Source organism: Python bivittatus, unplaced genomic scaffold (genome assembly GCF_059951505.1).
Source record: "Python bivittatus isolate LINGU-HERP-01145 unplaced genomic scaffold, Pbiv_v1 ctg000700_np1212, whole genome shotgun sequence".
Taxonomy (NCBI): Eukaryota; Metazoa; Chordata; class Lepidosauria; order Squamata; family Pythonidae; genus Python; species Python bivittatus.
Genome location: NW_028277098.1, coordinates 2,271,096 through 2,294,289, shown reverse-complemented (window position 1 = coordinate 2,294,289; position 23,194 = coordinate 2,271,096). Strand labels below are relative to the sequence as shown.

The window sequence follows — 23,194 nt, the reverse complement described above, 5'->3', positions numbered from 1 at the left end:
CCGCACCCACCCCCTCCCCTCGGCCGGGGGTCGGCGCTGCTCCTCCCGTTTACCGAGCTTGCGGGCCAAGGGCCATCCCTTCCCGCCCTGACATCTGACTCCGTTTGCTCAGCGCCGCGGAAAAGCTCCCGCTGGCTTCGGCCCTTCTCCAGGGTTACCTGAGCAGCGCAAGCCGCGGGCTGGGGCAGGAATGCCTCTCGCTTGTCCCCGGGGAAGGCACCCCCGCTCCTTCGACGGAGGGACCCGCCCAGCGGCGAGGAAGCACAGCAGAGACGGCCGGAGCCGCTGGCGGCTGGCCCGGTACTAGGCAGGACCAAGGATGGGGCTCTAGCCACCTCCGGGCGAGCTCGCGGGCCTCGCGGTGGGCTTGGGCTAGCAGCCCAGCCTCTCCCGGCGCAAGGCGCGATGCTAAGCCCTTTCTGGGCCGCCGTTCAAGGCAGGGCTTCTTTCGGTCTCTGCGCCGCAGGGCCACTCCCGCTGGCAGGTAAGTGCCGGAGGCTCCAGCCCGGGTGCCTGCGCAAGGCAAGAAGAGCCAGCCCGGGGCTGTCCCTTGGGGTCCAAGCGGGGCCCACTGTGCTGCCGGTGGGGCGGTTTGCGGGGAAGCCGCTTCGGGGATTCTTTGCCTTACAAGCCTGTTCCCTTCTCTGCAAGCGGAATCGGAGCGCTCTTCTCTGCCCTCCCTCCGGCCAGGCTGGACGGCCTGAAAATGGAGGAAACTCTCCAGGACGACCCGGAGCCCCCGCCGCCGGCCTCTTTCTCTGCCCCGCTGCTGGGTAAGTAGTGCTCCACCGCGCGCTGGCCGCCGTTTCTCCGCCTGGCTTTGGGGCGAGTCTCTGAGCCTGGCCGGCCCCGACGGCTGCGGGTCTCCTTCCCCTTTGTAGTGCTTTTGAGGCACCTGAGGGCAGGGCCCTTCTGCCCTACCCAACAGAAAAGCCCCCAGGAGAAGGAGGGAAGGCATGCGAAGTGAGACCGCCACCTCTCCGCATATGCCGCCGGCGGAGGAGCCGACAGCTAGACGAGATCGTGGAACAGAATTGTATTCTGTTTCGTCTCAAAAATCATCCTCCAGAAAAAAACCAAACATCAAAAAAACAAAAACAAAAACCTGAGAGAGAGAGAGAGAGAGAGAGAGAGAGAGAGAGAGAGAGAAATCGGTCTTGCCTGTGAGTGAAACAGGCAGGCAGGTGTTTTCTATAGCAGTTTAAAAAGAAAAGTTCAAGATTTACCTGAGAGTGAAGTCAGACTTTATCTGATTGAATAGCAGTATTTACTCATCCAAACACACAGATAAGAAAATACAGTACAATAATTAGATGTTTAATGTGTGCACGCGTGTGTGTACATACCTACATGTACAGATCGTTCCAATTAATATCGTTAATTAACAATTAGACTAACGCAGGATGTATGGAAGACAATTATAATAGCTTAAATCAAATTGCAGCATTTAAATTAAGCATAAGAGGGGTCAGATTGGACAGATTTTCATCATAATTACTGCAGCTAATAAAAGTCCTGTAAGGCCCCTCTCCAGATTTGTTTCCGTAGCAGGTTCTGAGACAACCTTGAAAGGGATTGCCCAGAGCATTGGTGCCACTGTTTTCTGGTGGATGCGCCTTGGAGGGCTCTTCCAAAGGTGCACACTGGATTCCCTCCTTATAATGAGGACATTTTACAAGGCACAGTAAGAGAAAAAGCAGGTAATGATAACGTGCCTCTCCAGCAAGTTTTTAACATGAATAACAACACATTGTGTTGAACGGGCCCAGATTTTTTTTAAAAAAATTCCTCCTTCCTATTGCTGTAAATTTTGATTTCATTCTTTCATATATTTCATAAAATGTAAAAAATAACGATAGTTCGGGGAAAACGCTTCTAATTGTTAATTTGAAAGCAATCGGTTTTGCGTAAATCAAAATTAACATTTTTGAGCCTTTGAATAGAAAAGCAGGGTATAAATATTTTGAATAAATGTTTCACAGTGGACATAAACGTACTTTACAGAGGAAGATAGATAGAAAATCATTCTTCTTCCGTTTGTGCTTCAAATTGCTACCAACCCTGGCTCTGCCCAATACAGACTCCTGCCTTCTGTCTTCAAGCGCCAGAGGACCTCTTAAACGCCGCCCGGCCCCCCAACAACAGCACCTCTGTCCAGAGCACCTAATCTGTCATCATCTGACTTCCAAATAGTAAAAAACAACCAGAGCGCTCATTTTGTGACACCAACAGGAGAGAAATCGCACCTACGCCAGAGTTTTACAACAGGCCCTTTAATTAAAATAAAAACAGAATCAAAATTTCAGAATTGAAAGGGAAAGAGGAATGGACCCCAATTTCTAGAGGAAATGACGAGCACAGGAGCGGCACTGAAACCAGATCAACATCTTGTGTTATACCAAGAGGAAGGAAAGGCAAGAGTGGCTTGTAAGCCTTGGGGGAACAGTTTCACATTTCATCCCAGAAAGAAACGCTCGGAGGATAAGTTGAAAGTGGGCTCGGTGGGTGGCCACGGTGGAAAGGGAAGGCATCCTTTCCCCAGGGACTCTCTAACTGGAGGCAGGCAAAGGAGACAGACTTCCTAGCAACAATTTCAGATCTAATAGTGGGGTGCCAGGATTTCCGTGCTGTTGCAGAACCTCCGTCCTGGGCTGGCAACTGGCTGAGCTCGGTGAAGTTGCCGCTGATTTCAAACGCCAGCAGTAGGACCTTTGCAGGTTGGCTCTGGTGCAAGTCGTTCAGTGGCACTTCCTACGGAAGATTTTGAACCCCGTCAGGCTTCCGCCCGAGCTGGCACGAGATCCTTGGGGAAGGAATTTCTTGAAGGCGTCGCGGCCGAGGCACGCGAGTTGGGAGTGAAGTCCCAGCCGACAGGGCTGAGGATGGGGCTTTACTTTCCAAGGATTCATTGCTGTGGCAGGGCGGGCATGGAAAGGGCGCTCCTGGGTTATAACGGCATGAATGCCGCCATCGATGCGACGCTTTACAAAGTGGCCGTAATCGAAGAGGGGGAAAGCAGAATCCCTCCTGCGCTCGAGGCCAACCAGAACAGGAGGCGGTAGGGTTCCAAATTCCGGGCGGGGCGGGGCGCGGCGGGAGGGGGGGGGGAGGCCGCAATCCCTCCCCCGCGAAGAATGCCTGGGAAACCTGCAAAAGCCTACTTGCGTTGAGGCGGGCCTATCGCAGCTGCAAGCGGAGGCCACGTTTACTTGTTTCGGGTGCTGATGTTGGTTCCTAGCGTCTTTTTCGGGAAAAGCTGGGAGGAGAGTGAAGGCACGCCTTCCGTTTCTCCCAGGCTGGCCGAATAATTGGGAATAGAACACCCTCGCTAGGTATTTCCCTGACTCCGGTACTCTGCCCTTCAAGAGAACCCAAACGGTATAAACGAATTGGGGACGTGTAGGACAATAGAATGCCCGAGAAACTTGTCAAGAGGGTTAACGTGGGATTTCAGAGGACGTCGAGGTCCGCCGCCATGGAGAGTCTCCGAGCGGCGGGGCGGCGATGGCTGCCGCGAGGGTCACCGTCCTTCTGGGTCGTTGCAGGAAGAGCGGCCAGGCCGCGCTCGGTGTGCGAAGGCTGCCGCGGCATCATCTCGGAGCGGTTCCTGCTGCGCCTGAACGACCGCCTGTGGCACGAGCGGTGCGTGCGCTGCGCCTCCTGCCGGGAGCCCCTGGAGAGCAGTTGCTTCTACCGGGAGCAGAAGCTCTACTGCCGCCTGGACTACGAGAAGTAAGTCCGCCGTCTTCGCGTGGCTCGGTAGGAGCCCAGCGGCCGCGGGGCGATCCCGCCTTTCCTCCTTTCTAAAGCCGAGGAAGGAGCCGAGTGGAGCTTCTCCCCAGCCAAGGCTAGAGCCCCAGAAGATCAAGCGAAGTGCTCCTGGGAGCCTCATGCTGGGCAGTGAGACCAAAGGCTTCCATAGGCCCAGTCGGCCAGTCTCAAGGCAGGCTCGGCACACTTAGGAGCGAGGACTGCGGAGGTGAGGTGAGGATGAATATTGAAGAAAATGGGATTGTCCCTGTTGCAGCCTTCAGAGGCACTCCCATGCAAAAAACAAACATCCCCCTCCTGCCTAAAACCAGAATTCCGGTTCACTCCGGCCACTGCAATGAAATTCCCTACAGCAGTGTTTCTCAACCTTGGTAACTTGAAGATGTGTGGACTTCAACTCCCAGAATTCCCCAGCCAGCCATGCTGGCTGAGGAATTCTGGGAGTTGAAGTCCACACACCTTAAAGTTGTCAAGGTTGAGAAACACTGCCCTACAGGATCTCCAGCAGAATATCAGGTCCCCTTCCATCTCAGCCTTAAGAGGAGAATGCAGCTTCCCACCTTTAAAGCAGGCTCTCTGCTCTTGAAAGGGCTGGGCTGGGCTGACAACAGGGTTTTCAGAAGACAGAGCTTTAACTAACTGTGTTCCTCCTCCAGCCACAAATATACCTTTTCTGAGACTCTAGGGCAAAATAACTTGATCTCTGTGGACAGCAAGGCCTTGTCACTGAAACAGAAGAAGGGTGTAAGCAATTCATATAGAAACCTTGATCAATATGGCACAAATCTGCGTTTATATTAATGCAGATAAGAATTCATACTTCACATGCAGTTGGGTCCTGAGGAAGACACAGTTGGCTACATGTCTTCCTCAGGACCCAACTGCATGTGAAGTATGAATTCTTCACATACTTGGTTACTATGGCTACATAGAAAATAGACATTTGCTTTCACTGAATATTCTACTTACAGTTTTTCATTTCTGTACAAAACAGTTCTGTTAGGTGAAATCAGCCCCTTTGAAGCAGTTTCTTAGATATAGACAAAAGTGAAAATAAAAAGGGAGCAAAAGAGGTAGCCATTAATTTTTTATTCCTCCCTCCTCTGTAAAATCCCACTGAACAAAAGATCTCACTAAAACTGTTTCCCTCAGCCTGGAATTGACTCATCCGCTTCAGAGGTCCATCTAATTCAGTATCCTATTTCCCAGAATAGGCAGCCCATTGCTTGAAAGAAACCCATAAGGGCATTCTCCTCAGTCTCTTCCCTCTGAATTGGGGGGCTTCATTTATTTCACCTTGTTAGTAGCCATTGCTATGCCTATGGACAGGATTTTTTTTTCCCATGGGGTGGGAACTTGCACAGTGGGTGTTATAGTTTTGGCACATAATGTACACTGCAGTAATATACCTATGTGTTGTTCTTTGACTGTGCTTTGCTGCTTAGTATCATTAGAAGAGCCCTGTTGTTTCAGGCCAGTAGTCTAATTAGTCCAGCATTCTGTTCTCATGGTGAACACCAGGTGCCTTGCAGGAAGCCTTCCGGCAAGACATGTGGAACCCAGTAGCCTCCTAAACATAGTCCCCACAAACTGGGTTTGAAAGGTATACTGTCTCTAATGCCAGAAGTAAACAGCTAGCCATTATCCCAGAACCTTTATTAGCAATATCTTCCATTAATTTGTGTCTATTCCTTTTAAGACAATCAAAATGGGTGATCCCAATAGAAGATAATATATGTAGCTCAGGATTGAACTGTGGAGTAATTGGTGCTCTCTGAGCTTGGTTGTTTGCTTGCAGACGTTTCATTAGCTAACTAGGTAACATCACTGATGATATTACCTAGTCGGGCAATGAAACGTCTGCAAGCAAACAACCAAGCTCAGGGAGCACCAAAGACTCCATAAAATGGGTGATCCTTGCCAAATCTGACTCCAGGTTCTAGAGGGTGGTTTTAGCCTTCTTTATCTGTATGCATTAGGGCTTAAAAATGGGTAGAAGATGGGCAATGCATGTAATTCCGCCTGTTATTATTTCTGATTTGCATTTGTTCAGATGAGACATCTGAGGGGAACTATGCTTGTGTTTGCTGGAGTGCAATCTCCATACTCTCTGATAAAGTAAGATTCCAAGCTGCACAGAGAATTGTACTCTGATGAACACAGATTTTTTCAGATCTTCTGTGTGAACACAAGGAGGCTGGAGCCTCCCAATGAAATGCATCAAACTCTATCTAGTTTGAAGTCCTCTGACATTGAGGTGAATCTTTGAGGAATGAGTGAAAGTGAGGCCGGTCTCACTTTCTTCCCTTGATACATAATTTTATAAATCTTTTCTTCTAAGCTAAACCACCTCAAATGTTGTACCCTTTCCTTATAATTGCTCCATTCTAGTTGTTCTTTGCTCTTCATACTCTTTTTCCTGCACTGTAATTCTTGCCATTTAGACCACATATAATGGCAGAAAATCCTAGGAATTTGACAGCACAAATGCAGAACTATGTTTTATTCAAGCTTATTCATACAAGAGGCATCATGACTTATGACAAAACTGTATTTGGGACAAGGGATAAAAAGACAGGATCCACACAACAAAATTTAGTAGAGTAATATATATAAATATAGTAAGACTACTATATGCTGGATATTTTCTGATGTTACAAAATTGAGAACTTCACATCATTTGTCAGAATGATTTCCTTCAACTTGTAAACACTGGCGGAATATGGAAAGTCCTGATGATAAAATGCAGTGAACAATTTCTTTTGTAAATACATTGGAACATTGGATTTAGTTTCTTCTTCTGGATTTTTTTCCTCCTGCAATGATGAAAGCCATTTGTTCTTTTTGTAGGTGGGAGTGACAGCCATCTTCAGATTAGACGAGAGGTTTTGTAATTGATTTTCACAGGGCCTGCTAGTAGAATCCATGGAAGGAGCACCTAATGTAGGGCTGCAAACATTCAAACGAACACTAGAGGGCATGAAAGTGATATGGAAAAACCTAACCTTTGCTGCCCTCTCTTGGTCATCTTGATTTTTTGCAGCCCAGCAACAATTTCAGGCTATTTGGTTTCTATTAATATTCTGTTTGTTTTTATATGGATTTGACATAGTTTTATACAATCTACATGTTTCCATAAATATGAAAGGGGCTACATGTCTTTTGAACTAGGTACTATAAAATTACTGAGATATTTTGATATATTTGCATTTTAAAATAACATTTTACAGCAAAAGATTTAGGGTTTTTTCTTTGTTTTGCTAAAGAGTTCTGTGTAACTGGAAAACTGTTGTGTTATTTCACCAAATGATGTTGGTGAAGACTCATCCTATTACTTGGTTTGTACCTCTTGACCTAAGCTCATTTGCAGTGCCAGATTGCACAGAAACCTTGAGCAGGTGCTAGGAAACATGGAGAGGATTAAAAGTGCAGAGAAAGTTCACTCAGTTGAATGCATCTGTAACAGACAAGCATAATTGTTACCTGGGGACACTCTCTGTGCATTATCTATCCTTCACATTTCATATAGCAGATGCATACATTTGATAACATGGTATTTAAAGAATATATATGGGAAGAAGAAAGTTGGTATGAGTTTTGTGTAGTCAGACAAAATCAGGTAATGAGACTTAATGGCAGAATACTAGATACTAGTATATACTTTTTCAATTTTTTTCTCTGCAAGTTGGTATTCTACCCTGGTTGGAATATAGACGTTCTAGATACACTGTATATATGTATGTATGTATGTATGTATGTATGTATGTATGTATGGGTGTGTGTGTGTGTATGTAATTTTTATTAAGAAAGAAAAGAGAAAAGAGAGAAGGAGTAAAAAAGTGCAAGGAAAAAGAAAAAGAAGAAAGAGAAAAGTAAGAATATAATAGAGAAAATAAATATATAAAAAGTGACTTCCAACCTTCATCAAAACAAGTATAAAAATTTTTAGTAATTCTTCACCCCCTCTAAAGTTACAAACATTTATCTCTTCATTCCATATCCCATCTCTCGTCTGTAAACAAATCCATAAAATATATTTTCAGTTTTGGTGTTAGCAGAAAGTTCATAAAGGGTAGTCCAAAGTAACAACATATCTTATTTTAACCTTGATTAAATAAACCGATTTTATATTCCTTCCTTTTATTTCTAACAGTCTTCAGCTTGTTCAAATATTGTCATAGGATTTGATTTCTCTTCCTTTCTTCTTTGCCCATCACACAGAGTTCTTCAAGGCTTTAACAAGCCTCTTTTGTAAATCAAATAGGAAAAAATTATCCAGGTCACTCTCTTGGTTTGTCATTTGTACTTCCTTTTTAAATTTTAAAACCTCAGCCAGTTTCTTTTGTAGATCCAGTGAAACATTATTTTCTAAATCATTCTCTTGGTCTGTCAGTTGTAAATCCACTTTCGATGCCATCTCTATCTTGTCAGATAAAATTGGTTCTACATCTGACATTTCTTCAATAACATCTTTTAGACATAGTCTATCCATAGAAGCAGACATAATTACTTACATTGTTGATATTGTGGCTACTATTTTCTGATTCCATTCTTCAAAAGTCTCTTTCAGTATTTTTATTGTCATAATGTTTTGCACCATCTTGCAGGCCTGTACAGTATATCTTTCCTCTACCTAAAATCTTTAGTCCCCTCTAGCATCCTGTTTTTGAAATTATGAAATTATTTATCTGTGTTAAATCTTGTAAAATCCAAAACAGGATCTATTTCCCATAAGAACCTGTTTGTACTTTATAAGTAATTCCAAAATCTTATTGTAAAAGTTCCAGTATTCCAATTTTATCTGGACCCTTAGTCCATTTATAACTTTCTAAGATCAAAACCTTATTTAGCTTTTTGCTGTTTATTTCAGATTCTCTAAATTCTTAAGCTTATAATTAAAGATTTCTTTCATTCAGGAGTAAAAGCAGACTCACCTGGCGTTTTCACACTTGTCATTCCGAAGGTCTCCAATAGCTTAGAAGTAGTTAATGAGCAATTTCTGAAAGTGATTAGAAAGTAAGGTTTGCAAACTTACTGTCCTTAAAAGTCTCCACCACTGTTGCAAGCAAGATGGCTAATCCTGTTGTCTCCTGGCACTCAAACCCATGGAAAACTGCTGTCCTGCAGTTTCCTTGCGAGGAGCAGCCATCCAGAGCACACGTGGCTGATCTCCCATCCACGCTTTATCTGGAGAGGTTCCAAGGAACTGGTCTACTCAGTGGTTTCTTGATCTTTGCTGCTTTCACCGAGCCGTCTTCAGTTTGCCGTACCTCCCCCGGAAGCCTGGAATGTAGATGTAATATGCTGTAATCATATTTAGAAAATTAGGTCTCTGCCATGCATTTTTTAGTTATCTTTTACAATTACTAGCTGCATATAAAATGTCATATCTGTGATTATACTACTGTGATTTGGCTAGCCCAAAATATTTCATGCCTGAGATCAAACAAGGGTGCCTTTTCTTCCACTGATTAATTTAGTAGGACACAAACTGTGACCAGGAATATGACTTTGACAGAAATATGCAGGAACCATTACCTCGGCAAAAGGGACTGTAACATTTTTTGTCTTGTTCTTGCTTTTTAAGTCCAGAGCAATGAGGTAACATTCAGAAGTGGTGCAGGCAGACACCTCCCTAATTCACTGGAGTATAAGAAGCAGGGAGGAGGGAGGAGGTACAGCACAATCAGACTTGCAAGATTGTGTTATTATAGCCATTATCAATAAAAGTAGTTTTAGCCTTCCTGTAGAGTTGATTTATTTGTTTGGTCTGTCTAGTGGGGCTGACAAATCCCTACTGAAAGGAGCAAGAGCACTTCCACTCTTATTGTTTTATGTTGAAAATTTTGTAAGTAGGGGCGTTCATAAGTAGAGGTACCACTGTATTTGTCTTTTACAAAAAAAAAAGTAGTTTGGGATCTGAGCTGTCTGTCACTATTCTGCTCTAACTCTTCCAGTTACCAAATACCATTTATGGTGGGGCTGATCATTTTCCATATGACTGATTTCAGCACTGGGAGGGATTATTCATGGCTAATGATTACTGCATTTGTGGAATTTAGCTTTGTTACTATGCAGGGAATAAGCATACCCACCCCATCCATTTAATGTGCTGTTAATTATCAAGTTGTTTATATGATTATATCTCAAGTTAAGCAAGAAGATTTAAAGAAAACATACTTATTTACATAATTCTTTTGTTTCCCTTTTTCTCATATTTTTAATTTTAAGAAATAATCTAATTTCTTACTTAGTTCTATGCTTGCTCTGGCAAAAATGATTCTTCCCAATTCCCCAAAAAGTAGAGCTGGAGGTTTGCTCAGAACAAATGCAGGATTATGCCTGGAAAGTACTTCTAATTTTAGATTTTTTCCCCCCATGTTGCATTAGTTTACCACACATTGTGGCTGCCATCTTCACTTTTTGGACCATAACCTGAGGACACTTCTGGTCAGCAGCATCAGTCCAGGCAGGCATGCTGAAAGTTATTCAGGGGCTGATATTGGAATTGTTGCTGTGTTCCCATCATTGTTATTGTCTGAATAAACTTTCTGGGAGTCCCCGAGCTATGGGGCTCTGGATTTTGAGCTGCACCACTCTGAGAATACAGTACCATTTTAAAAGGGAAAGTTATGGAGCATCCCAGAAGGTCAGAGACGACCCAGGGATGTGTCTCAGTTGTCTGTTCTGCATTATTTTCTTTATTTAAGTATTTGTATATAATTAGTCATTCCAGGCACCTCCAAGCAACGTACAGTATTAAAATACTTTAAAATATAGCAATGCAATGGCGCTGAGTAGTGAAGCAGTTTTATTTAACTGCTTAAATGTTGATTTAATTAATTGACTGAAGCTGATTTTAATTACTGAGGGCAAAGTGTAATCACTGAAAGCCATGCATTAAGAATTTAGCTTTTCACGATTTATTTATTATTTGCTTATTATTTTTTTTCCAGTACAGTGGTACCTCTACTTACGAACTTAATCCGTTCCTTGACTCTGATCGCAAGTCGAGTTGGTAGCAAGTCGAGGTAAATTTTCCCATAAGGTTCAATGTTAATATGGTTAATCCGTTCCGCCCTCCGAATTTGGTCGCACCCTGAAGCAAATTTTCCCATAAGGTTCAATGTAATTACCGTTAATCCGTTCTGGCGTCCGCGGACCACGCGTCGGGTGGCAAAACGCCCACGCGCCGCGCGTCGGGCGGAAAAGTGCCCGCGCACCGCGCGGTGGGGCGGCAAAATGCCCGCGCGCCATGCGTCAGGGGCAGAAAAGCGCCTGCGCGCTGCGCGGCGGGGCGGCAAAACGCCCGTGCGCCACACGTCAGGGGCGGAAAAACGGCCGCGGACCACGTGGCACGGGCGGAAAATGGCTCGTAAGTCAAGGCGAGTTTGTAAGTAGAGGTAAATTTTTGAGGCCAGAGCTGGTCGTATCCCGAAAATTTCGTAAGTAGGGGCGTTCGTAAGTAGAGGTACCACTGTATTTGTCTTTTACAAAAAAAAAAAAAAAAAAGTAGCACCCTAAAAACAAGACAAAACAAAAAGCATTGTTATCACATAAGATTTTATGGATCACATCCACTTTATCAGATATATTAGTATGTATATCCAGTGAAGCAAACATGATATACAAAATTATGTGATTAAGAAAAAGCCACATTGGTGTCTAAGATGCTAAAAGACTTATTTTTTCAAGCTAGTTTAGTATAGTGCCTATAAGAGGAAGTGAAAAGGAATATATAAAGCAAGGTAAGAGTAGAAGCTTTATTTGTTAAATCATAAATTTAGTATTTCAGAAAGGCATCTATGAAGATTTTATATTGTACTCATGTATATGAATATAATTATTAACTGAGTCAGAGCAAGATGATGAATACACTACAAAGTCTTTCTACTTAGTGTTACATCTGGTGTGTGATTGCCCTTTCCTGAAGCCAGAACAGAAAGCTTCATTAATTAAATGTAATTAATTTAAATTTACATTGTCTACAGATGTGAAGTGGGATCAGGATTCTTGTGTGGAAATGATTAGTTTGAGAACTTTTAACAGGGATGGCTGTAATCTGTTCCTTGATAGAAAAAATTAGCCAGCATCTGAAATATAACATTCTTTCTCTGCACTCAGCAGCTGCTAGTTGTTGTTTTTTGTTCAGGTTTTAAAAATGGACATAACTGAGACAAAATTAAAAACATTGTAACACAAACTTCATTGATTACAATTCCAGGGGAAATAACCCCAAAATGTAGAGAGGCATTATCTTTATTAGGTCAACTGAAGTGTTACATTCGTTTCAAGGAAAGATGATTAAAGCCTGAACAGGAAGTGGCTGCTCTTTCTGCCAGGTCTGTACTGGTTCATGTTTTTAGATGGAATCAGAGAGGAAAAGGCTCCGAACATACCAGAGGGTCTTACCAGATCCAAGGGCAGTATCACTAGAGCCATTCCTAAAACAGGCTTGGAATAAGAAAATTATTGTAAGACCTTCCTTTTGGAAAATATAAATGTAGAGATGAGATCCCCATTTTCTCCTTTCTTCAGTTCCAAAACCATAAACATGGGGATATGAAGAAGACAAAGCAGTGTCTCCCTTTCCTTGTATAACTCTTCCCTTGGATATTGCAGCATGAATGTATGCAGAGCTGCTCAATGACTTCTGCTATTATAGCATAAGAACAAAATTAACCCTAAGTTTGTAGCTTGTGTGAATCCACACCACCACTGTTCCAAGTTTTTTTTTTTTTTTTTTACTCTCTCAGCTTCAGTTTCTCAATATGAGGATAGAATAATTAACCTACCTCATGGACTTAGCAGGAATATTGAATTAATTATATCAAGTATCATGGATATGCCACAACAGTGCATCAATGCTAAATATTACACACTCACCCCATTTTACCAGGAGTAGCTCTACTGTATTTCATTTGTCTTGATGAATGTCCAGTCAAGTCATGAGACTTTTATAATATTCTGTTTTTTTATATTCTGTGGAAGACAACATAGTGTTTAACTCTGCATTATATTTACAGAGGAAATTTTTGCAATACCTCCTTGCATTGCATTGCTTGCATTTCGTTCAAAACTGAATTTTGCAATTTTTTGTTTTCTGTTGAACAGATCAACTTGTAACAGGTGGACTGATATTACATCGTATATAATTAGACTTCACTGTTTGAGTAAATGCCACCTATCAGTTCCTACCACCTTTCCCCCACTCCTGCTTATCCCACGTTTCTTCACTTTGTTTGAGGAGTTGAAAAAGTAGGTAGCTATTTTGTTGAAGAAAAAACAGCATTAGTAGACATTTCTCCATATGCTACGTAATCCTCCCCCATGCTCTTCTGAGAGGAATTCGGTGGGGAAGACACCCAGTTGCTACTTGTCCTGAAAGCAATAATTGTACTCTCTCAAGCCTTCTGGGCTCTGTATCGATTCTGCCCAGCTGCTGCCTCTCCTGGTTGACTCTACAGCTCCCCGCCCCCGCTCCCCTGATCATGCAGCTCTTAGGGGGATCTTTCTCTTGTTGACAGCAGAACAAATCCCTTTGAACAGAGACATCTTTCCTCTTCCCACTCTTCTTTCTTGCCTTGACCTCTCCCTCACTGGTGCCATGAATGCCTTTTCCATGTCTCTGTCCCCCTGGCATGGGAGGAGCTCCCCCCAGAGTGTTACATAGGATTCATGGAAGAAGGGAATCCTTTGGATGAAGGAAAGCTGCTTTCTAAAAATAACTAAGCCTCTCCTGAGAGGACTGGTTGTGATTGCCTGATGACAATGCTAGGCAGCATTTTTATTGTAATTTATCTCCCTTGGCTTGACTAATTTTGAAAAAAATACATTGTCATACTTGTGGTGCTTCTTTTATGGTTGAATATTTATAGAATATTCACAGTCATGAGATAAACATGGATTCACTCATTGCACTAAGCCATAATGTGACTACTTTGGTTTTGACTTAGCAGAATAGGTGAATCCAGACATTATGGTTTGTAAGCCGTGGCTTTGGCCTATATGATATGTGAACCCAGCCATTATGGTTCACAAACCAAGATTTATGGCTTGGTGTGAACCACCTCACACCAAACCACTTCTATAAACCATGGCTTAGTAGGATATCTAACCCAACTTACTGTTGGAGCTGGGAGACCTAATTTATTAACTCATTCTCTTTGTAATTTCTAGACATCTTCCCATTTTGTTGTGTTTTGACTGCATTCTTTCATTGATGTATGTGGCATAACTTGAAAAATATAGCCCTTCTTCTAAACTACAATACTGAATATTAGAAGCATCTAAGGTGCTGGGGCTACTGTGGGGCATAGGGCTGAATGGATGCCAGGTAACATTGACCAAGTTCTCATGATGGTGCTATTTTTTAACTTTCTGAAAACTGCATTGATAAAAACAGGAATGATTGATGGTAGGTTTTTTTAAACTAAAGAATTATTTTGTCTCATAGAATTCAGCATATCTTTGAGAGGGAAGCTAACATTGAGCTTCCTTCATTTTTCTTTTACTCTTGCTCATCTTCTTACTCATCTTCTGGCAAATGTGGTTCAATTTAAGCAAGTGTAAAATGATGTTCATAAGGACGAGCCTCCTAATTTCACATGATGAATACTGTAGTTAACCAGGAAAAAAGATTTTGGTTTATAATAGTTAGCTGAGTGAAGATGTCGACTCAGTGTGTGTCAGCTGTGAAAAAGACAAATTCTGTGCTATGGATCATTAGGAAGGGGGTTGAGAATAAAGCTGCCAACACTGTAATCCCCTTACAAAAATCTGTGGTACATCCACATCTGGAGTACCATATACAGTTCTGTTGCTGCATTTGAAATACAGAAGAGGACAACCAAAATTATCAGAGGGCTCGAAGTACCACAAAGGTATGTGGTTTGTCACTTTGGGAGCATGGTAGACTTGATCTGATCCAACTGGGCTATTGTTATAGATTTCTAGCAACTACAGGACGTGCCTTTTCATTTTTGCAGCATGATTAGGATCTCTATGCAGTCCCCTTAACTTTACTAAAGTTTTGCACTTATTTTTGAGTCTAAATAATCATCTCATTGACTCCCTCTTTCAAAACATATTAGTCTGACAGAACTATAATAGCACTGGTAATTTGGAGGAAGAAAGATTTTATAATTCACCTTCTTCACTGAAAGAGATAACTTCCAGGGAAGGGCAAATGAGATTAATGAATTATTTTATATAGCAACATAGACATGCTGCATTGATAAGAAAAACATTAAAGGGTAAAACTACGTAAGATAAGGTCAGGTATGTATCTCTCCTCCCATTCTGTATTTATAATAATTAGAGGCTTATGGGAAAATCTCAACGGATCAGTTTAAAGATTTAATACAGCTTTAAATTTTCATTGGATTGGGTTTATTTCAGACTTGGCCTTGAGAATATTGCATAAACAGAAATATGTAAATAAATAACTAGATATTATTACACATATCCATCTATATATGCATATTATTTGCTGATATGTTGGTAATACTACCTTGATTATAGTTTGCCTTATAAAGAGAGGTGGCCAGAGCAAGTGAGAAGAGAGAAATTACCCCATTTAGGAGGTCTTGAGAGAGCCAGTTTGGTCTAGTGGTTAAGGCACCAGGCTAGAAACCGGGAGACCATGAGTTCTAGTCCCTCCCTAGGCACAAAGCCAGCTGGGTAACCTTGGGACAGAGTCTCTCTCAGCCCTAGGAAGGAGGAGGCGAGAGCAAACCACTTCCTAAATTTTGCCAAGAAAATTGCAGGGACTCAAAAGAATTAAAAAAAAAAAAAGGAGGTCTTCAGGCAATGCAATTTAGTCCAAAGCAGTGTCAGAGCCTTAGTAATAATATTCTCTCCAGCACCTCAAAACTGAAAATAGATGCCCGGGTGTAATATGGTAGCTTATTTCCATTACAAATGGAAGACAGGGGAAACTGTATAGCACAGTGTTGTCCAAACTTGGCCACTTTAAGATGAGTGAACTTCAACTCCCAGAATTCCCCAGCCAGCCGTGCTGACTGGGGAATTCTGGGAGTTGAAATCCACTCATCTTAAAGTGGCCAGGTTTGGACAACACTGGTATAGCATGTGATACAGAAAAGCATGTACAGTGGGACTAGCTATGAGAAGTACCAGTGAATCGAGTTGGAATAGGTGTTGCAGATATAGAAGTTATCTTTGACAGATATTTACTTGACACATTTATTTATTGTTACAGTGGCTGGTGCTGAAATGGCATTATAGCAGAGCCCAAGAAAACCAATCACCTTGTCTGTAATAAATGAGACATTCACAATCAGGCACCACTATTTGGCAATGACTTGGAACAGATGCAGTAGAGGCAGGACAGGGATCAGTAGCAATGGGAACAACAAATTTTATGCCAATATGAGTTTCTGCCTGCTCAAGGATGGGTGAATAGCATTCTAACTCAGTAGTTGGGAAAGTACTTTTAAGGACAGTTCTGCAATTGCAATTTTCTGTAGTCCATTTTAGGGGTTCTTGAAACATAGATCACTTAAGGGAATTCTTTTCCTCTCTCTCTCTTTTTGAGAAGTGATGGCGCTGGCCGCCATCGAGTTCAGTGAATAAAATGTTTCTGAGTCTGTTGACTCTTCCAGTTGATAGAAACAGAGCAAAATTCAGGAGCAGCCCTAGACTCTGAACCAAAGCAGCTGGGAAGATTACCATCACTCCACTGACATCAGGCTTAACATGATCCCCTGGACCATTAAGATTTCTCATCAACATCCCTCTTTTCTGGAATCAGAGCTACCCTGTTTAGCCTCCACTGCTTGTTCACAGCTTTCATATTTGTTGTACTCTGAGATAGCTTCTCGGGGGTGGGGCTTAAAAATGAGAAAGAAAATTGAATGTCATCAGAGTATGATAGACTGAGGCATGCCAATGATCAAATTAAATAAATAAAAGATACTTGATCCTAGAAGCTTCGTTACTAAGCAATGCTTAGAATAACATTAAAGACTTGTAATCTAGCACATGCCAATTCCCAGGATGGGACAAGAAAGCAACATCAATATCCTTCCTGCTGAAAGAATAAAGCCTATCAGAGTACTTGACTAGGCACTCTGACCAGCTGTCCATGTCCTTTTAACAGAATACTTACCGAGTTTCCTTCTTAGTCCCATAACTTGGCTGGAAAGCAAACTGAAATGGAAAATAATATTTCACCCAGAATGTCTGCAGTTGCTTGGCTACCACATGCTCAGTCAGTTCCTCTAATAAAGGAAAGTTGGGATCTTGTTGGATCCTCCTTACAAGAAGCTCACCCTTCTCCTCCCAGAAAAAATAGATCCCCAACTTTTTTTTTTTTAAATGAGAGCCATAGATGTGTCTGGACAAAGCTCAGCCAATTGGCTTAATCAGAAGGGATATGTGGGGTCCTGGCTTCATAACCTGAAGCATGCTGTTTTCATTCTAGTGGGAGATATAACTGATCTGATCCAAGGAATCATAACAAGTAGCTGTTCCTTTAGTTTGGACTTTATTTAATAAAAAATGGAATGAATATGAGTGGGTAGGTTAGCAAAAAATCATGCAAAATTGTATCTATGTGTGTTCAGTGTTCAGTGGTCCTGATTTGCAAGTCTTTCTTTGGTTCCTACTCCTAAATGCATTTAATTTGTGATTAAATGCAGACTCCATGGCTTCAACATCACCCAGTCCTCACCACATCCATCCGCTTTTCTTCATTAGTCTGATGAAATTGTCGAGGATTTGAAAGCCTTCAAACTATTTATGAACTTTTAGTAGGCTTATTAAAGGTATTGCTATTACATGAATTTTGAAACGTATCTTAAGGCGAACATGGCTACTTCTTTTTTTATTTTTATTTAATGCACACTTTAAAAAATAAATCATTAGCAACTGATGCAGCGATAGGAAACTTTTTTCTATTGCTGGAGTCTTGACAAAATTATTTTTCCTAAGCTGGAATTTACATTGGGAAGAAAGGTCCTATTAGAATTGCTGGAGGATGACCAGACTGTCCCTTAGAGGTACAAAGAGATTGCTTAATTTTTCCTATCCATCCCTTTTTTATCTCAACACCATTCTCTTCCGTGCTTCTTTTGCACCCATGGATTACAGCAATTCCATAATATTCAACCAGGATTTTAACCATGGTTTGTTGAACCAAACATAGTGGCTCAATTTGCATATAATTCCAAGCCATAATATCATGGGTGAAAAAGCAGATTGATGCTTTTGAATTGAAAAATAATGAGAAAGAAGAGAGTTAAACAGTGAACTCCTTTCACACTCAGATTTGCAGCCTGTTCTCAATTGCTTTATGTTTTGTTTTGTTTGAACTATCTTGTTAGGGCTGGTTCTGGGATGCAAAACTCTGACCAACCACTAAATGGCAACAAAGAGTTTTCTGGATTTTTGAAGCCCAGAGCTGGTAGTCCTGAATTTCTTCTATCTTGTGGCCCATGCATTGAATTCAGGAGTGTTAGGCAATTGCCTACATTCATGTTCTTCTTTAAAGATTGAGTAAATGTTATATAACCTAACTGAATCTAAAATTGTATGATACTGTATAAGTAGTACATATATAGATGTTTTGGCCTGTGTACGTATGTAGGTGCCTCTAGATTTGGGTCCTTCCCCAATGTGTGGGGCAAAGACACATTGGAGATAAATTTTGAATCAAAGCAGCATTCAACATTTGAAAAGCTATTTTCAATTGTCACCTGCATTTTCTTTTCTTATGAAATACAATTATGTAGTTGATATGATTATTGGCTGTTACTTGCCAGTTGATCTGTTTTATGTGGGCTTCATGTTACTTATTGTTGCTTATTTCTAGGACACTGTATCAGAAGGTCTACATTAAAGTTCTCCAGTAGGCCTCTAGAAAGACTGGTGAAATGACATATCCACAGAGTTTTTATGTATGACATTGGATTATCCCACATTACGTCAAAGGGCTACAATGATTTGTAATGATTAGAGCAATAAAAAAGGTACCTTAAATTGGCCTCAAATTTAAAAATATTTATAAATTTAGATGTCAACTTACTGGGAGTAAATCTAATGAAGCCTACAGTAGTGGGATAAGATTGGTCTCTGAATAATGCTAATTTTTAGATGAAACCATTCCAAACTCTTCTTTTCTTTTGCTGATCTTTTGAAAGGTATATGTTGTCTTTGTGGCAGCTATTAATTGGTTCCTGAATTTAATACACATAAATAAAATAGTTTGTTTGGGAATGAGTAAACCCATAGAGAAGTGCTTAACTGCTATTAATGCATTGTTGACCCTGAACCTAGTGGGTGCAATAGCGCTCTCTCAACAAATTTACCAGAAGCCATTTCAGCAAGAGGTGCTCACTGTAAATCCTTAAGTAATATGATGTATGGAAGTGGATTAGGTAATAGTTTGCAATAAACCTTCTGGGTACAAATCCTTTCTGAGAACCTTTCAACATGCCACTGCAGTACACCAGAGTCTTTTAGATGCTCTTATGCTTCAAATGATTAGATTCGATTAGATAATAGTTATAATTACTTTCAAACAGCACAGCAGTGACTCTGAAGATTCTACTTTCTTCTGAGTGGAATGTTTGAAACAGCAGCTTAGCTCATGCTTTTTCTGGGCTTAGTCCAATTTACTCTAACCTTGCAACGGTAATATTCTTCTCCATTCCACCTTTGGATGTAGAAAAGCACACGAGAGGAATTATGTGCCACAATTATGTGACAAATTGCAGTTTTTATCTCACCAGAGTGAATCCGCCTTACTCTGACAGCTGTTACTACATGGAGTTATATTCTAGAATTTAAATGAATTTAATCTAAAAAATTATTTTCAGACTTCTCTGCAAATACTGTCCCCTCCAATTTGGTTTTTAATGTCAGAAAAACTTCTGCTCTTTGTGTTTTATGAATTGTTTATGATAATATTATTGTAAGCCATTCTCAGGAGTGTATGAAAAGCAGCAGCCTAAATTGGAACCTCTTCTTATTTTAGGGTTGTATTTTGGATGTCTAATACTTTTAGATCCTGTGGTGCTATGTGCCTGGAAAGAACTATTTTTGTTCTACTCACAACTTGTCATTGGTTTGCTAACAGAGTCTGTAGCCAGGCTGAGGGATCCCCTAGCATTTACTACTATTCTGACCCACCACTAGGCTACACTAGGCTATTTCACAAGTGGGTGTGGGTATGAGCTTGCTTCTTAATTCTGATAATCTGTTGCTACCTTTTCTTTTACTTGGACTCTAATAATTTGTTGCTACCTTTTCTCTTGTTTGGTCAGGGAGCTGTTACTCAGGCCCTGTTACTGTCTGCATTATCTTATTGATCCCCCTTTAGATTAGGCCGGTTTTAGGCCTAGGCAAACTAAGCAGTAGTCTAGGGTGCCACGTTTTAGGGGCACCAAAATTGAAAAGACTTCCAAAATACACAATATGGGTATAAAATCTGATAATCTTTCCTCATTGCTTTAAACTTTTACACTTTTCAAAAACACTTACCCACAAAATCGGTCGAGTGGTAGTGAACAGCACACTAATCTACAGCTATGGACCTCAGGAAGCTGATAATGTTACCAAAGCAAAACAAAGTTCTGATAGGAAGGCAAGGAGCAAGTGAGTTACGTGACTGTTGGCTTATCAAAGTTATTCCCGGAAAGTTATAATGGCACATGCTGTGCACCAGCATGCCCACTCAAGGGTTAAATATAATTTCGCAGAATTGTTGCCATATTGCAACAATGGGTGCTGATGTAATTAAAATTATTTACTGTGATTCACTGTAAATAGAGTGAAAACATCCAAGAAAAGAAAAAAAAATTGTCCAGGGCTGAAAATTGTAAGTGTAAAGGTCAAAAACTTGAAGAAAAAAAACAAAACAAAACCAAGAGGGTGCCTTTTTGAGATTCCTAACAAAATCGGAAGAGAAGCCAAACCCTAGGGGCGTCAGAATATGACTTTGCCTAAGGCTACAAATGTCTAAATGGCCCTGGGCACACTCTCTTATATTAAATGCAATTAAAATGTGATGTTGCAGACGTTATTAGGATAAGGAAACTAGAAGATGAAAACACCTAGTAAAATAGAACTATTACTATCCTTCCAGAATAAGAGAGGTACCACAAACACTTGAGAGTGACATGGATTTCCAGGGGCAATTTGTCTCAACGTGTGCACTTTAGGCAGCTGTTGTAAAAACATTTTCTGATTTAACTGAATCAGCCATGTATCTACAGAGTTAGTTTGATGTGACCAGTAGATTAATCAGACCTCATATGTGAGAATAATTTTTAATTGATAGATATTTAATCCCAAACTCTGCAGTTTAAGAATTAAATTACTTATGTGTATGCATTCTAGGACTTCCATATCTGGATTGCAAAAGTCCAGATGACCGCTCACGGCAGACTGCAGTAAACATTTGCAGCTTTCTGTATCATTTTCTTGTCCTCTAGTGGTCATTTGGACTTCTGTGGTCCAGATCTGGTAATCTAACATACTCTTGATACAACATAAATGTCAGCTATAGGCCATGTGTTTTCCTCCCCTCATCCCCCTCCCCCCAAGCAAATAATCTGGATACTGTTTCTCTATAATGTTGTGGTTTAGAATTAGAAAAGAAGTTGACAAATGAAAAATATATTGGATGGTATGAATTATGGATACACTTAACTTACATTTATAGGAAGATTTTGAAATTATTTGTTTTTGCTCTATTAAATAGTACTACATATTGCTTGGGATATATGTAGGTTTCACTGCTGAATGGCAAAAACAGTTTTAGTGAGTGTAGCAACACTCCCCACTGCACTCTGGAAATAGTAAGATCATTTGAATTTCACCTATGGGAGGAGAAGGAAGTTGTAATTGAAACTGAATAGTATGCAAAACAACCCATATGTAGTGATTTATGTGACATATTTGGATCTTGCATCAGTACAAATCGTTTTCCAAGCTTCCACGTGGGCTTGGAAAAAGAAGCTGCTGCTTTAAGGAGTTGAATGCTGTGTCCTTACCTGGAATCAGCTGCAATATTGGGGGGGGGATGTTCTTCAGCAAGTGTTCTGGCTGCATTCCAACATATGATTAAGGCAGGATGATTTAAACCTTGATTTGAACAAGCCATATTTTCCTGGTTCATACATTGCACTAAGCCAAAATTAAACCATATTATGGCTTCATATCCTGTGAAAACTAAGCATTATATCTTTGTTGAAAAATATTTTATTAAATATTTAGAACTGGTCTGCTGTGCAGAAGAGGAAATAGCATATCAAAGAAAGATTAGACTGCTGTTAAGTATCCTATATACTTGGGGTGTTGTTATATAGAAGGGTGTCCCATTTGTGTCTTGAAGTGATTCAGTTCAGACATAGGTTTATCAGGTATAAGATTCAGATCTAGGACTCAAGTATTTGTGTATATAATATATGTGACATGACAGAGAGAAAACTAATTATAGGGCCTTATAGCTGAGTATCTTAGTTCCAGACTAACTGATAGTGAAGGACAATTTCAGCCTACTGTACTAGACTATTTCAGGATATGTGGTAGGACTGGAAAACAGCCTGTCAAATCACAAGTAGCTGGAAATATTTACATAAGGCGTGTAGAATAACAAGATCCTTCAGGTTTGATTTGGGTAAAGTTATTTGGCAGATGCTACTGAGTTCCAAAGCAGAGATTGGCATTCTGTGTTTTCATCTGTTTGTAAGAATCTACAGGTTGAAAAGAAAGAAGGAATTGACATAACTGTGTGTGTGCATGTTCAGTTTGTTCATGAAAGGAATATGAAAATTAGCTCCATTGATACTTTGTACTGTTCCTCTCACATGCACCCACCTTTACCCATACATGAAATTCTGTTCCAAGAAAACATTGAGATATCTGAACAGGCAAAGGAAGACACTGACAATTGGGAAGGAGGACAAATGGGGAGAAAAGAGGACACACTAACTATTTAACTTCCTTGGCAGTGAAAAACTGCAAGAAAAAAAAATGTACTTAGGCCTACATGTATATGAAATTACTTTTTCCAGCATCAGAAAGACTGGTTTTTCAGTCGCAGGTTAGAAGGCAAAAGCTTTTCAGCATATAACTGATTAAGGTCTTATTAATTTCAGGCAGCAGCACAAGTGGGTGGAGGGTACTAATCAACTAATTAAGGTCACAGAGTGGAGCTTGTTAACTTGCAGTTAGCACTTATTAGGGGAGCGCTGTGCCATGGAGAAAGCTGCTCAGGAAGAGATAGCTTGTTAGGTACTCAAAAAGCTGGACAATATTTGATGTTAAGGCTATGCCTGCCAGATGGAAGACAATATGTCTGGTAACCTGATGTCCAGGATATCCAGGAGTATCTCTTAATATTTTTAATATAATAACCATACCTAATAAAGTTACGGATGAAAGTTGAATACTG

General features: G+C 40.9%; 1 protein-coding gene across 1 annotated transcript in view; it reads left to right on the top strand.

The window, feature by feature from the left end:
• Nucleotides 1-697: 697 nt before the first annotated feature.
• The window catches only part of LMX1A (LIM homeobox transcription factor 1 alpha), a 62,738-nt gene continuing 40,241 nt past the window's right edge, over nucleotides 698-23,194 (top strand). Inside the window, exons 1-2 of the mRNA XM_088154063.1 lie at nucleotides 698-773; nucleotides 3,546-3,732. Coding sequence (XP_088010189.1) covers nucleotides 707-773; nucleotides 3,546-3,732 — 254 coding nt within the window. The 5' untranslated portion in view covers nucleotides 698-706. The remainder of the gene's footprint in view (nucleotides 774-3,545; nucleotides 3,733-23,194) is intronic.